This window comes from Lithobates pipiens, unplaced genomic scaffold (assembly GCF_037356315.1).
Source record: "Lithobates pipiens isolate NorthernLeopardFrog02 unplaced genomic scaffold, aLitPip1_a1.2 Scaffold_8, whole genome shotgun sequence".
NCBI lineage: Eukaryota > Metazoa > Chordata > Amphibia > Anura > Ranidae > Lithobates > Lithobates pipiens.
The window spans coordinates 543674114-543690696 of NW_027507903.1; the positions used below are offsets into that span (position 1 = coordinate 543674114).

At 43.8% G+C, this 16583-nt stretch overlaps 1 protein-coding gene across 3 annotated transcripts in view; it reads left to right on the forward strand.

The window, feature by feature from the left end:
• Nucleotides 1-455: 455 nt before the first annotated feature.
• The window catches only part of CDCA2 (cell division cycle associated 2), a 67088-nt gene continuing 50960 nt past the window's right edge, over nt 456-16583 (forward strand). The window contains exons 1-3 of one of the 3 annotated variants that reach the window (XM_077469748.1): nt 456-730; nt 6874-7356; nt 15651-15781. In XM_077469748.1, the coding sequence (XP_077325874.1) occupies nt 6885-7356; nt 15651-15781 (603 nt within the window). In that variant the 5' untranslated portion in view covers nt 456-730; nt 6874-6884. The remainder of the gene's footprint in view (nt 731-6873; nt 7357-15650; nt 15782-16583) is intronic. The other 2 variants (XM_077469747.1, XM_077469749.1) reach the window with 2 other exon arrangements.

Below are 16583 nucleotides of genomic sequence, written 5' to 3' on the forward strand. Positions count from 1 at the left end.
CCATACATTTGAGTCTCTTCCTCACCTCCATTGGCTGGAAAGAAAATGCCCCGAAACGCCATGTTGGATGAGGGCAGGTCATTGCAACTCCCTTATTGGCCGGACTAGTCCAGAGACATCACTCCAGACTGGTTGAGAGTACCCCTGAGAGTACCCCTGTCATATGCATTTCACAGTACAGGACTCGGTGGAGAACACTTCCCTGAGTCTAAGAAACATTTAGACTCAGCGGGCCGAATACATTTACAGTCACAAAGAAAAAAAATTAAATAAAATTAAAAAAAATCTTCCCGGTTTTTCTAAATTAATAAATCAGTCTTCATTAATAAAGAAATGCAACTACTTCGCCCAAAACAAGAATGGCGGCGTCGGCGAAGTAATTAGTGTGCGCATGCGTCGTGTCAAATAACCGTTATTTTTTTTTTTGCGATATCCTTCCGCTGAGCCTTTCAAGCTGTTCTTTTTCTTTATCCCCGGTTCGGTCCTGTTCCACCTGTACGTGTGTGATCACTGGATGCGGGTTCTTTATGTGACCCGCCATGAGGGCCGTTCTGGTGATCCGAGTCTGGTGGGGGGCGTGGAACTACTTTGTCCCGGCGGAAGGACCCGGAAGTTCGCGGCAGATTTGAATTTGAACGTTTAGGAGCCGAACAGAGAAGGAGGAGCTGCGTGTGATCGCTGCATGTCACCGGACCGCCGCTGTCCCGTCCACTGTACACGGTGCATACAGGTCTCCTATGAGTGTGTGTGATATGGGGGGAGTACAGGCATACCCCACTCTTAAGTACACAATGGGGTCTATTTACTAAAGCTGGAAAGTGCAAAATCAGGCTCACTTCTGCATAGAAACCAATGAGCTTCTAACCTCAGATTGTTCAATTAAGCTTTGGTAATAAAATCTGGAAACTCATTGGTTTCTATGTAGAAGTGAGCCTGATTTTGCACTTTTCAGCTTTAGTAAATAAACCCCATTGTGTACTTAGGAGTGGGGTATGCCTGTACATGGTGGGCTGTGGGGTGTAGGGGAGATGGGGGCTGCCCCATGCATGTCTTTGTCATGTCTTTAGTACATAAGAATAATTCGATCTGGTGGCTGCATGCATTGTTTATTACTAGCTGTATACATCTTTTATATGTACACAAAGAAGTCTGTTGATTCTACTAGAAATCCAGTAAGTAACACCATGGATTGTGAGCCTAATTCGTTCTAGAAACATGATTGTAATCCAAAGAACTTGTATATCAAAGCAAATTTCCCTATAAGAAATAATGGAAACTCAGATGATTCTTTCCACAACCATTTATTTATAAATCCTTCAAGAGGAAGTCCTGGAAGGGGTTTTACTTCCTCTTTATTTCCCTGCAAAAATAAAGCATAATGGGCTATTGTACATCGCTTACCTGAAACCGAAGCCCCCGCCACGTCACCGCTGTCCCCACTAGCAGCGAGCGTACATCTTCCTTCCGGGGGCTGCCAACTCCGGCTCTGTGATTGGCCTAAGTTATGTGATGTCATGTCTGCGCGGGGAACCGCCAGTCACAGCCTGACCTCTTATTAGAAACAGCACGATGTGCCCCTTTTTAAAGTGCTTGTGCGACATAGACATTGGCACTCTACTTTTTTGTAACTATCTCCTAAACCTCCACGGCTTATCTCCAGCACCTACAGGTAAGCCTTTAAAGTGGTTGTAAACCCTTACAAACCACTTTGACCTACAGGTAAGCCTAGATTAAGGCTTACCTGTAGGTCCAAGAAATATCTCCTAAACCTATACGGTTTAGGAGATATTTACAAAAAGACAGACAGCGGCGCACTGAGCGCGGCATCGTCAATGACGAAGATGCCGCGTGTGTCGGCTCCCGTGCGCATGCACGGGAGTGATGTCATTGTGGCATTCGCCGAATGACAGCGACGGAGCTGCGAGACCCCACCGACAAGATGGATGCGCCGGACTACAGGGGACAGCGGTGACTTCGCTGGCTCCTGTGTCAGGTCAGTGACACATAATGGGCTACTATGCGATGCATAGTAGTCCATTATGCTTTGCCTTTGCAGAGAATGAAAGAGGAAGTAAACCCATCAGGGTTTACTTCCTCTTTAATATAGTCTGTAGGTAAAAGTAGTTGTACAGGGTGTGCATCCATTTTCAGTCTAGTCCATATAAAAAGATTATAGCAATGTAACCATAAAATATTTTTAGCAGCACTTTATCATCAATGTCACAGCGCTATTTGGCAACTAGCCACCACAAAGCGCTACTGCCGCAGCGCTAGCCAGCAGTATAGACGCGCTGCCCATTCATTTCAATGGGCAGGAGCAGTTTAGGAGCGGTGTATACATCGCTCCAAAGATGCTGCTTGCAGGAGGTTTTTTTTACCTTCTTGCAAGCGCACCGCTCCAGTATAAAAGCACTCAGGCTTTGACACTGGAGAGACAGGATTAACTCTATGCAGGCGCTATTTTTAGTGCTGTAGCACTTGTGAAAGGGGTCTAACAAGGACACAGACAGCACTTAAAGTGGTTGTAAACCCTTACAAACCACTTTGACCTACAGGTAAGCCTAGATTAAGGCTTACCTGTAGGTCCAAGAAATATCTCCCAAACCTAAACGGTTTAGGAGATATTTGCCCGAAGACGGGCACCACTGTCTATGGCGCATGCGCCGTAGACAGCGGCGCGCACTGAGCGTGGCATCGTCGATGACGAAGATGCCGCGCGTCTTGGCTCCCGTGCGCATGCGTGGGAGTGACGTCATCGCGGCTTCGCCGAATGACAGCGGCAGAGCTGCGAGACCCCACCGAGAAGATGGATGCGGCGGACTACAGGGGACAGCGGTGACTTCGCTGGCTCCTGTGTCAGGTAAGTGACACATAATGGGCTACTATGCGATGCATAATAGTCCATTATGCTTTGCCTTTGCAGGGAATGAAAGAGGAAGTAAACTCATCAGGGTTTACTTCCTCTTTAAAACCTGACCGGTGTTCTAATCCTCCTCCTCTCTATCCAAAACGTAAAAAAAGCTTTGCATTTAGTTATACTTTTAACTGCTTGCCACCTGCCCATGGTACAGTGACTGTGCTGTACAGTCAGGCTAGGCGACGTACCCGTATATTGCCTAGCGAACCCCCTGGGGTGCTCAGCAGCACAATCCCATGACCACCAGTCACAGCAGATTACAGCTTTCTGTATCATGTGATTGCTGTGATTGGTCATAGCAATCACATGATTACAATGGAAACAAAACAGTCATATGAATGACTTTCATTTATGACTGTTATGCTTACTATTGTGATGCTGTGATTGGCCCACAGCTATCACATGCTACCTGGGCTAATCACAGAACCCTGTACTGATTAGCTGTAGCCAATAACAGTATGTCAACTGTAAGCAAGCTGTCATAAAGGGATAGCCATTTAACGATTTCTCATAACGGTGATTATCACTGTTATAAGCAATAAGCATTAAAACAAAAAAAATCCATGGTCACCCCCCCAACTGTACTGTCTCCAGTCAGTATCCTGCCATACCAGTCACATGACACTGTACTGCACTGGTGACAGTATGTTAAAAAAAAAAAAACATTTAAAGCGGAACTACACTGCATCTGAGCACCACAAACCAAAACCACAATATAATTAGTTTTTAATATTTACAGTAAACTCCCCCATTCATCCATGTCTGTTTATTTTGTTGAAAAATCACTTACAAAAATAACAACCACCTAGCACAGTGATGGCGAACCTTGGCACCCCAGATGTTTTGGAACTACATTTCCCATGATGCTCATGCACTCTGAAGTGTAGTTGAGCATCATGGGAAAAGTAGTTCCAAAACATCTGGGGTGCCAAGGTTCACCATCACCATCACTGACCTAGCATATCTGGCTGTGGTTGTCTTAAATAAGGCAGGTGATTAATCTAGCAATGCAGGAAAGTGCTTAGCTGAGAGAACCCCTCATCCTCTCCTAAAGACTCTTGGGATGTATGACCCATATTTGCCTAGTCAAGAAACCAGGAAGTAACTAGGGAAATACAAAAACAAAACAAAAAAAAGAAAAGGGTAAATATAATATACTTTCCTAACTATTTACTAATGCTAGCAGCATATAGATTAAAAATAATCAATGCTGATTTGGTTAGTGTAGTTCAACTTAAATTTCTTAATTTACCCAAAACATTGTGACAAAAAAATTTAAATTTTAAAAATATGTGATATACGTTCTGGCATTTTAAGGCCTCAAGAAATTAGTTAGGCCATCAGTACATCAGGATTGATCAGTTTTCAAAATATATATACCATAGTTTATATAACTTTCCTACAGACTTAATAATATACACCGATTTGGGTTAGTTTTAACAAAGAAACGCAGCAGAATACATTATGGCCTGAATTTATGAAGCAAACAAATTTTATAACAAGCACAAGTCGCATGACATGTCAAAATCTTTGGTTTCCTACGAGAGCCATCGTCCCAAATGTGTTCGTCCTATTATTGAAAAAGGTTCCTGCTCTACTTTGGTCCGACGGGGGTGTGATTTCAGCCCATAGAATTGAAGTCGCATCCAAGTCAGGTCAGCATCTTGACTGCTGACCCTTATCCGAGCATGCAGGCCAGAAAAGCAGACGCTTCCTCCTGAACTATACCAGTCCACATGACCTCAACATGGTTGGCACTCCCCCACAAGCAACTTGTCCCAATTTTGATGGGGACAAAGGGGATCTCTTCCCCACAACCCTGGGCTGTGGTTGTAGGGATCTGCGAGCAGGGGGCTTATCAGAATCTGGAAGCCCCTTTAAGAAAGGGGTCCCCAGATCCCCCCCCCCCCAATATGAATGAATTCACCCCCAAAAAAATCTGCTTAGTGTAACTAAAAATATGAGGCAGTGTTTGACAAAGTCCTTCATTAAAAATTAATAATGTGCCCTGGTATAGATCCAGCGTGAGTCACAATGTCTTCCTCTGCTGCCGCCAGCCTGATTTAAAAAAAAAAAAAATAAGCTGCACCCCTGACAAATGCTTCTACCGTTCTGGCAGCTCTCGTGTCTGACCATTCTTGTATAGCTATGGAACGTGACCATGTGGTGAGAGAACTCGTAGACCCGCCCCCTTATGACATTGAGGAACCGTTCATGTCTGGGTCTGTGATGTCACAAGGGGGCGGGGTCTTTCTTGGCTGCATGCTCTGATAAGTGCCTGGTATGGTTTTTGGGGTGGACCTCATGCATGTTATATATTTTTGGCATGGGGTATTCCCTTAAAATTCATGCCAGACCCTTGGGCCTGGTGTGACTGTGGGGGTGGCAGTGGTGGTGAAAGTTGTGCTACTTTCTTGTTTCACCAGTGTGAGTAGGGCCTTATGGCTCATAAACACAATCTGAAAATCGAGTGAAAAATACTACTTTCGACGCGATTGTATGATAATCGGAACATTAGTACACAGCTTTCGAGTGCCGATCATGACAGTTCATCCATTATTATCTGATGGGACAAGCAGGAGAATTTTTCTCATACAATATCAGTTTGTACAGTTTCTGTTTTAATTGACACGGCTGCCATTCAAAAATACAATACAAATACACTACAACACATAGTTGCATAGTAGGTGAGGTTGAAAAGACACAAGTCCATCAAGTTCCCACCTATGTGTGGGATTATGTCAGTATTACCTTGTATATCTCTGTATGTTACGGTCGTTCAGGTGCTTATCTAATAGTTTCTTGAAACTATCAATGCCCCCCGCTGAGACCACCGACCGTGGAAGGGAATTCCACATCCTTGCAGCTATTACGGTAACGAAACCTCTACGTAGTTTAAGGCTAAACCTCTTTTCTTCTAATTTTAATGAGTGGCCACATGTCTTGTTAAACTCCCTTCCGCAGAAAAGTTTTATCCCTATTGTGGGGTCACCTGTATGGTATTTGTATATTGAAATATCCCCTCTTAAGTGTCTTTTCTCCAGAGAGAATAGTTCAGTGCTCGTGATCTTTCCTCATAACTAATATTCTCCAGACCCTTTATTAGCTTTGTTGCCCTTTTCTGTACTTGCTCCATTTCCAGTACATCCTTCCTGAGGACTGGTGCCCAGAACTGGCCAGCATACTCCAGGTGTGGCCGGACCAGAGTCTTGTAGAGCGGAAGAATTATCGTTTTATCTCCTGGAGTTGATCCCCTTTTTAATGCATGCCAATATTCTGTTTGCTTTGTTGGCAGCAGCTTGGCATTGCATGCCAAGCTATGTTGTGTTTGTGTGCAAAAAAGGATTTAAGTGGCTATTTTCACTAATTAAATGAATGATTTAATAAACATTTGAGCAAAAATCGCAGGGCATTTAAAAATCAATAGCACTTTATTTTTATTCTAATGGTTTGGGGGGTCTTTTACAAATTCTGAAAGCTGTAAGTGAAAAATGAAAACCTCCTAGATTTTTAGAGAAATTGTTGGGTACGTTCAATTTTTATCATTTTGCAAAAAGCAGAAGTTCCACTTTTCGATGAAATTACGCTTTTATGTTTTAGTAGGAATTTTGTAAAATTTGCTGTTTTTTTTTTTTTTTTTTATTTAATTTTTTTTTTTTCCATCTGCTAATGATGATTTTACTGTATTTTTAGCAGACATTAATAAACATTTGCGCAAATATCATGGGGCCTTAAAAAATCAGTAGCACCTTTTTTATTCTACTGGTCCTTTTTGATTGAAAAATGTGGTTTTGTGAGGTCTTTTACAAACTCTGAACACTATAAGTGAAAAATTAAAAACAGAAAAATTGTGAAAATGGTTTCAAAGTGGTGTGCAGGGCCTGGCAGCAAAAATGTTTAGCATAAATGTTTCTGCAGCGATCTATATGTAACCATGTATCCATCCTTCTTTCTAGGTGAGCAAAGAATGGCCACAAGGAAAGTGTTGCAGGAGATTCCCATCTTGCCCCCAGAGACTGAAGACCAATCCTTTCTGATCGTAGCCGAGGAAGCGATATCAGACATTTGTAATAAGATGTCCTTTCCTGCCAGAGCTCATGCCAAATACATCAGCACTGATGAAGCCAAAGAAAACATCATCCCTGCTGAGTTAGATGATAAGTACAACTATGGGAAGAGCGACATTGGCAAACCAGCAGACCTAATGGAGTGTCCTAATCTAGGTGATCAGGAGAGGTCTGGATTGGGAAGTGATATCTCTTTGCTGCAAAAAGATGACATTACTCTAGGGAAGACTGCAGGATCTGTCAGTATTACTCCCAGGAAGGACACTGATGGTTCGGATTGGCGTATTGGGGAGTCAAAAACGCCAATCAATTTCTCTAATGTCACTGTGGATGATTTTGGCATTTCAAGTGAAAGCTTTACCAACTGTGTAGGTAGGTGGCAAGCAGAGATGTGGGTATGCTGTAATGAATATTTAACCTGCTGTAATTATGTTCAGGGCCAGTCCTCCACAATGATATACAATATAATTCCCTCTTCGCTGATTGAAGGTGTTGTATATAATTGCTGTATAACCTGTTCAAATAGCAGAGGACCAACTGGTCATTAGTTGTTAAAAATAGTTGTGGAGTGTTCTATAAGGGTAGCAGTGGTGCAGTGCGTGCATTTCATTGCCTTCCTCTCCAGTAGCACATACGGTACCTTTTCCGTTTACTCCCCCACTGCTTCATTTAACTGGCAGAAGCAAAGAAAATTCCCCTTAAGCCTTGTACACACTATTTTGTTTTTCATTCAAATCCGGGTGTTGAACGAAAAAAAAAAAAAAGTTTGGCTCCGGTCGGGGCAGCTGTACTATCTTATCCATGCAAGGTTAGTTCAGCTATCTCGCCCGCTGAGCTGTTGTGTTCTGACAGGGGGACGCCCCCCCCCCCCCCCCCCCCCCCCCTGGACAGACCAACATACACATGGACCAAATGTTGGATGTGTGTGTTTTTTTTTTTTTCCCTAACTAACCGTTGTCTCCCAACATTCAGCCTGTGTGTACCTGGCTTTACTTTGGCAATGGAGGGAAATGGGACTCATTAATTTTCCTCTTATGGCAGTGGTTGGTGATTGGCCCAGTGCTGTCACATTGGGACAGGTGTAAGTTCTAATCAGAGCTTCTTGACAAAAAAAATGATATACGGTACATTCTCACTGCCTTCATATATAGCATTTGATATTTTATGTACACAATTTTAACCAAGCTATTAAAATAACAATACAATACCACACATGTTGCGATCTGTATGTTAGGCCGCGTACACACGGGCGGACTGTCCGCCCAACTAGGTTCGTCAAACAGTTTGACAAACAGTCCGTTCAAAATTAGCATGAACGGACTTGACCACACACGACGAACGAACAGTCCGCTGAAAACTTGCGCGATGACGTGAACGGCACGTACGACGGGACGAGAGATTCGAAGTCCTATACACTGCAATGCAACCTTCGGCGTGTAAATCCTTTCTGAGCATGCGCGGAACTTAGTTTGACGAACAAGCCTACACATGAGCGGACTGTCCGCTCAAACCAAGTTTCAGCGGACAGTCTTACGGAAATTCCGATAAACTTTGTTTGTCAGACTGTCCGCTGAAACTGTCCGCTGAAGCCCACACACGAGCGGACTGTCCGCTGAAACACTGTTCAGCGGACAAAGTTGGACGAACAGTCCGCCCGTGTGTACGCGGCCTTAGAAAGCGTTCTATTAGGATTCTAACCTTAAAGCGGTTCTTCACCCTAAAGGGGAATTTCCGCTAATCTTATCCCTCCCCCCCCCCTCCGGTGCCACAATCGGCACCTTTCAGGGGGGTGCAGTTACCTGGATAATCCAGGTAACTTCACCCACTTCCGGCCAGACCGCCGCAGACCCCCGCAGACGCTCCGCCCCCCCCCATTGTGTTCTGGGAAACACACAGTTCCCAGAGACACAGCGGGGGACCATAAGAGACGCGCATGCGCAGTAGGGAACCGGGCAGTGAAGCCGTCATGCTTCACTTCCCGATTCCCTGACAGAGGATGGCGGTGGCAGCAGCGAGACGAGCGATCGCTCGTCATCTGCCGCCGACATCGCTGGAACCTGGGACAGGTAAGTGTGATTTTATTAAAAGTCAGCAGCTGCAATATTAGTAGCTTCTGGCTTTTAATATTTTTTTTTTTTTATTATTTTTTTTTTAGGTGCAGCTCCTCTTTAAGAACTCGCACCACGGTGCAAAGACGTCAGTTTTTCTGCACGTGTTCTCCCTGTTCATACCACAGCACTGGTATTACATGCAGGAATCTGCAACATGTATGCAGTTTTCTGCACTGGAAAAAAACTGACACTACATCAACGGGGTGCATAAATGGCGTGCATGAATACTGATGTCGGCGTGCATGAAAGCTGATGTAAATGTCCCTGCAAGTGAAATCTGTATGGTTTTCCTATCAGTTTTGATGCACACATGGTGTGAATGAGCCATAACATTGCTAGCCTGTACTACCCCTTTTTTCATTAGGCTATTTTTCAATTTTCAGTGCTATAATAGTTTGGCTGACAATTGGGCTAGGTTGCCACTGTAGGGGGTCCATGCAGCTGCATTTGAACAAGCACAACAGCTCATTTATTTGAATGGACTGCTTTACCTGTGTGGAACACAGGAAAAGTCCTTGACCTTTTCATAATTTTTTTTTTTTTCTTTCTCCAAAACGCAGCTGCATAATGCTGTGACGCTATGTACTTTGTGCACCTGAAAATGCACTGTTTTTCGATGCAAGGGGTGCTATTAAAGGGTTATTAATTGCTTAAGGACCACCCTACATACCTATACTGCAGCAGGGTGGCCCTTAAGCGCAAAATAACATACCTGTACATGTTTTTTCTCTTATCGTCTTCCAGGACAGCCTCTGAAACTTAGGGCTCCTCCCTCCGGGACAGGAAACACATTTACCCAAATGGTTAAAAGGAGGTCCTCCAGGCCTTCCCCTTCAGTTTGTGTTTCCTGCCGGATGGGAAGGAAGCATGTGAGGAACCTGGGGAGCTCCATGGTCCTGGGGGGAGCCTCTGAAGTACCTTCTCCTCTGCCCAAAGCGCCCCTCTGTCTAGTGCAGTGTAGAGGGTGCTGCTTGTACACCGCTGCCTATAAGCTCGGGGAGAGTTGGACCTCTGAAGAGCGGTGGATCCCCTACCTCCATTTTATTGCACAAACTGGTCGTTGTCCTTCATCGGAAAAATGCACGGCGATAAAGAACGAACGGCGTCCACGAGGCATGTGGGTCTTCCGTTCCAGGTATGGTAACGAACGTACATGCATCTGAGGAGGGGCTTCTGCGTTCCAACACACACACACTTAACCCCTCCCCGCCCCCTAGTGGTTAACTCCTTCACTGCCAGTGCCATTTACACAGGAATCGGTGCATTTAAATAGCACGGATTGCTGTATAAATGACAATGGTCCCAAAAATGTGTCAAAAATGTCCTCTGTGTCCGCCATAATGTCGAAGTCACAATAAAAATCACTGATCGCCGCCATTACTAGTAAAATAAATAAATAAATAAAAATGCTATAAAGCTATCATCCCCTATTTTGTAAACGCTATAACTTTTGCGCAAATCAATCGCTAATTGCGATTTTATTTATTTTTTCAAAAAATATGTAGTAGAATACGTATCGACCTAAACTGAGGGAAATTTATTTTATATATTTTACGGGGATATTTAAAAAAAAGTAAAAAATATAGCTTTTTTTTTTTTCAAAATTGTGGCTCTATTTTTGTTTATAGCGCAAAAAATAAAAACCACAGAGGTGATCAAATACCACCAAAAGACAGCTCTATTTGTGGGGAAAAAAGGATGCCATTTTTATTTGGGAGCCAGGTCGCACGACCGCGCAATTGTGTTTTTTTATTTTTTTATACCTTATTTCAGAGTGCACTCACAGGACCGCCCGCTGCTCTCTTCTCCCAATCTGACACATACAGCGGGAGGGCCTGAGAATCCCCCTGCTGATGTCCATCTGGAGGAAGAGCGGTGGGCGGTCATGTGAGCAGCACTCTGAAATGAGGTAGGTATAAAGTGGCATATGTTTTTATAAAGAACATACACTGGAGCACATAACTTTAGCTAACACAAAGGATTGCATGAAAATAAGTTATTTTAGCAGCAGGAGGGGAGGGGAGGGGTGGGGAGGAGATTGGCATGACACTAGCTGTCAGGGAGGGAGGTGGGGAGAGAGGAGAGACAGTAGGGTGACGGGTACAGAAACTGACCACAGTATCATGGATCAGCAGCCATAATAAATGTGGTCAGTTTACAGAGGGAAGGGCAGCACCAGGCAGGCTCTACCAGATTTATTTCTTCTGACCTGTCAGGAACAACTTGGAGATAGGGGGGGGCTAGAATCTTTCAGGGCTGTCCTAGAAGGCTGGATGTTTACCCTTACCTTTAGAAGTAGTAGACGTGACCTGGTTGGTGCCTATTTCTGGTTCTGACACAACTCGGAAGCATTTCAGGACTCTGGAACCAGCATTCCAAGCCACACTTTGTGCTGCAGGATCTGCATGAAGAGGCAAGCAGAATTATTGGCAGCAGCATGGATAGACACTGGCACCAGCAAAGCCCAGATAGGGATCCAGCTTTTTCTATCTCTTTGCTGGGTTTTCCTATATACTTTTTCCCCCTCTGTGACCAGGGTCTGACTGGGCACCTGAATTTGTTCTTTATTTCACTTAGTTTGGGCATTTTGAGCTTGGTGCTTTGTTTCAGGGTCTCAGCAGAGTATCTTACAATTTTGTTGCAGATTAAGAGTTCTGACAAAGAACGGGTCCTTGTGAAGAGGAAATGCCCCTCCATGCAGCTTAAGTGGGGGATATGTTGGAAAAAGCCAATGTGCAAAGTCTGTTTTTCTCAGTTTAAGGAGTAATCTTGAGCTGTGTGTAATGATCTAATATCCTCATATAAGAACGAGCTCTGTGCCACGTTATAATCTTTCACACCATCCAACTACGCAAGTTTCTATTGTGTTAGAATCGTTGCATGACAAGTTATTCCCCATGTTTTCCAATGATACAAATTCATATATGCGCAACTTCAAAGTATTTTGTGCACTACTTTGGTCGGATTTTCAAGCAACTTGAGGGTCATAGTGTGAGAAACCATGAATCAGACCGAGACAGAAGTACAGTTAAATCACACTTGTTTACTATTAAAAGTAAATAGAACAAACGTAGTCAAAACATAGCCAAAGTTCGGTAATCGGAACAGATAGTCAGGCAAGCCAGGAATCGGCATAGTGGAACAGCAAGCAGGATCTGGAGCCAGAAGGAACGTCAGCCAACCAAGTCATCATCAACAGGTGAGTCACTGTGGAGAGATGGGAGCTGGCAATTAACTGACAGCTGAGCGGCCAGCTCAGAAAAGGAAGGGCTGAGCCCAGCCCTAACACTCGCACATCTGTGTTAACCCTCAGACGTTGCATAAGTCATACCTGAATGTTATACAATGCAACTTGTGTGCAACAGTTGCCAATGATCACTGGCCAAAGTCGTATGCAAGTTGCACCCATTGAAAGTTGCGTCAAAGTTGCAATCCAAAGTCTGTGCAACTTTGGATTCATACAAGTGCAAATGGGGCCTTGGTGCAGAGCCTGGGGGATCTTCCATGCAGAAAGTACATTCACCCACCATACCCGTTGATACCCGGTGGCTAATAATGAAGGTTTTTCAGCTTCTAAATAGAAATTACCGCTTGAAGTGGACGGTCTTGAGGCATACTATGCTTGGCATTGAGGTTCATCCTCATTTCCGAATCTGAAAAAAGAATGCCAGGACGCAGAAAGAAAATCATTTTTTTTCCAATAGCTTATAAGGGGAGATTCCCTTTTAAGGAAAACCCAGCAGCCATATGGGAAAAAAATGTGTAAGCTAGACATGGCTTTTTCCAAAGTCAAATGTACAGATTTATTTATTTATTTTTTTGAGGGCATAGTCAATGGACAAAAGAATGGATCTGCTGCCTTAGAGATCCTGGCCTATATCAACAGTCAAGGAGACACAAAAAACAGCTCTGCAAGCAGAGGAGACCCTTTTATTTTGGCAGAATGCCGCTGCATCCGTATCAGCATTGCACCTTTTTGTTGCTTCAGGGGTTGTCTAACTTCAGCTTGTTCAATTTAAGCTTTGTCAAAAAAAAAAAAAAAAAAAATGGAAGCTGATTCTATTGATCACCATTTGAAAAAAATAAGTTTTTATTCCTTAGACAAGAGAAGAGTGTTATCTGGATAGAGTTGGTCCCACCATTGGGGGTTCAAGCTCACTCCAGTAGAACTTTGTTAGCCGCCTGGGCCAAGAAAGGGCTGGTGCCAGCCTGGAACAAAACTGAAAAGCAGCAACGTGGTCAAGATTATCCACTGTTTACTATTACAGATTGCATCTATTGTTACAAGGGATCAGGCCTTTGGTTTTACAAGCTGTTGTCCCTCCCTAAGACTGGTAAATTCTTGTCTGGTCTGTCAGGTGCTGTCCTGGAAGACATTTGGGAAAATTCAAGTTAGACCTACTGGTAACTTGTTTACCAATCGTCTTTCAGAAGAGCAGTGATTGGCCGCCGCTGTGCCTTATTATACTCTGTTGTGCTTATGTGTTTTAGCTTGGCCCGACTTACTCTACTACAACTGAGGATCTGTGGGGAAAAGCCTCCTTTTTAATCTTTTGGGTGGTGAAGCTACGATATCTCAGGTGTTTCCCTGAAAGATTACTGGAAATATAAGTTGCTGGTCACTCTAATTGACTTTTATTATCCTATTGGTCTTCTTCTTTAAATACTTCCCGACCGCCCCATAACAAACATTTTGCTACAGGGCGGCCGTTTTGTGCAGAATCTCGTGTGTATGTATGTTCTATCTATCTCTCACAAAAGTGAGTACGCTCCCCACAGTTTTGTAAATATTTTATCTTTTCACATAACAGTGAAGAATTGACACTTACTACAATGTAAAGTAGTGAGTGTACAGCTTGTATAACAGTGTAAATTTGCTGTCCCTTCAAAATAACTCAACACACAGCCCATAATGTGTAAACCGCTGGCAACAAAATTGAGTACACCCCTAATTGAAATGTTGTCTAAATTGGGCCCAATTGGCCATTTTCCCTCCCTGGGGTCATGTGCCTCATTAGTGTTACAAGGTCTCAGGTGTGAATTGGGAGCAGGTGTATTAAATTTGGTGTTATCGCTCTCACTCATACTGGTCACTGGAAGTTCAACATGACACCTCATGGCAAAGAACTCTGAGGATCTGAGAAAAAGAATTGTTGCTTTACATAAAGATGGCGTGGGCTATAAGAAGATTGCCAAGACCCTGAAACTGAGCTGCAGCATGGTGGCCAACACCATACAACGGTTTAACAGGACAGGTTCCACTCAGAACAGGCCTCGCCATGTTTGACCAAAGAAGTTGCGTGTACGTGCTCAGCATCGTATACAGAGGTTGTCTTTGGGAAATAGACGTATAAGTGCTGCCAGCATTGCTGCAGAGGTTGATGGGGTGGGGGGGGGGTCAACTTGTCAGTGCTCAGACCATACGTCGCACACTGCATCAAATTGGTCTGTATGGCTGTCGTCCCAGAAGGAAGCCTCTTCTAAAGATGATGCACGAGAGCGAGCAAAGTTTGCTAAAGACAAGCAGACTAAGGACTTGGATTACTTGAACCATGTCCTGTGGTCTGATGAGAGCAAGATAAACTTATTTGGTTCAGATGGTGTCAAGCATGTGTGGCGGCAACCAGGTGAGGAGTACAAAGACAAGTGTGTCTTGCCTACAGTCAAGCATGGTGGTAGGAGTGTCATGGTCTGAGGCTGCATGAGTTCTGCCAGCACTGGGGAGCTACAGTTCATTGAAGGAACCATGAATGCCAACATGTACTGTGACCTACTGAAGCAGAGCATTATCCCCTGCCCTTTGTAGACTGGGTCGCAGGGCAGTATTCCAACATATTGACCCCAAACACAACTCCAAGACAATCACTGCCTTGCTAAAGAAGCTGCGGGTGAAGGCGATGGACTGGCCAAGCATGTCTCCAGACCTAAACCCTATTGAGCATTGGTGGGGCATCCTCAAACGAAAGGTGGAGGGGCGCAAGGTCTCTAACATCCACCAGCTCTGTAATGTCGTCATGGAGGAATGGAAGAGGACTCCAGTGGCAACCTGTGAAGCTCTGGTGAACTCCATGCCCAAGAGGGTTAAGGCAGTGCTGGAAAATAATGGTGGTCACACATAATATTGACACTTTGGGCCCAATTTTGGACATTTTCACGGGGGGGGGTGTACTCACTTTTTGTTGATTTAGGCATTAATGGCTGTGTGAGTTATTTTGAGGGGACAGCAAATTTACACCGTTGTACAAGCTGTACACTCACTACTTTGTATAAAGAGATATATGTGTGTGTGTGTGTGTGTGTGTGTTAATATATAATTTTTGGGATCAATTACCACCAAAAGCTCAATTTGTGTGAAAAAAATTACATAAATTTTCATTTGTGTACAGCGTTGCATGCGCAATTGTCAGCTTACTGTACCACATGAAGTGGCCTGGTCATGAAGGGGATAAATCTTCCGGAGGTCAAGTGGTTAACATATGCAACATTTAAAATTCAATTTCACCTTCTGGCCTGTTTTGTTTTCTAATTGATCTGTCAATTCCTTCCCCTTTTTAGGAAAGTCCCCCAGAACTCTGCACAAACACAGGCGTAGATCCACAATCGGTGTCCGCGGATCACCCGAAATGAACTTTCTGATTCGCCAAATTGCACTGCAGAGAAGCAAGAAGACTAGTCCTGAGCCTCTGGTAAACAGTCATCTTACTCTCTGTAATATACAACTGCAAAAACTCTAGTATAGTTTTGGAGACACCAAGGGGTATATTTAGAAAAAGCAGTTCATCTGACATTCAACAAACCTTCACTGCAGGCGATTTTTTTATTTTTTTTTTTCTTGGGTGTTTTAACCACTTAAAGACCACCCACCGCATATATACAACGCCATAGCGGCTCTGTTGCGCAAAACCATGTACCTGTATGTCATTTTGTGCAATAGATACTGTGGGTGTACGCGCGCTGACTGCATGGAGGAAGCCAATAAATGGGATCCCTGTTCTGGCCGGGAAGTAGAGATCTTCTGTTCCTTGTAAGCAGGAACGTCGCGTTCTTCCTCTCAGTCCATCCCTCACACATTTAGGGAACACACTTAACCCTTTGATCGCCCCTGATATTAACCCCTTCCCTGCCAGTGTCATTTATACAGTAACAGTGCATATTTTTCAGCACTGATCAATATATATTGGTGTTGCTGGTTCCAACAAAGTGGCACCTAGGGTCAGGTTTGTCCACCGCAATGTAGCAGTCCCGCTAAAGATCACTGCCGTTACCAGTAAAGACAATAAAAAGAATTAAAGTCCATAAATCTATCCCATAATTTGTAGATGCTATAACTTTTGCGCAAACCAATACACGCTTATTGGGATTTTATTTTTACCAAAAATATGTAGGAGAATACATATTGGCTTAAAGAGGAAGTAAACCCTGATGAGTTTACTTCCTCTTTCATTCTCTGCAAAGGCAAAGCATAATGGACTACTATGCATCGCATAG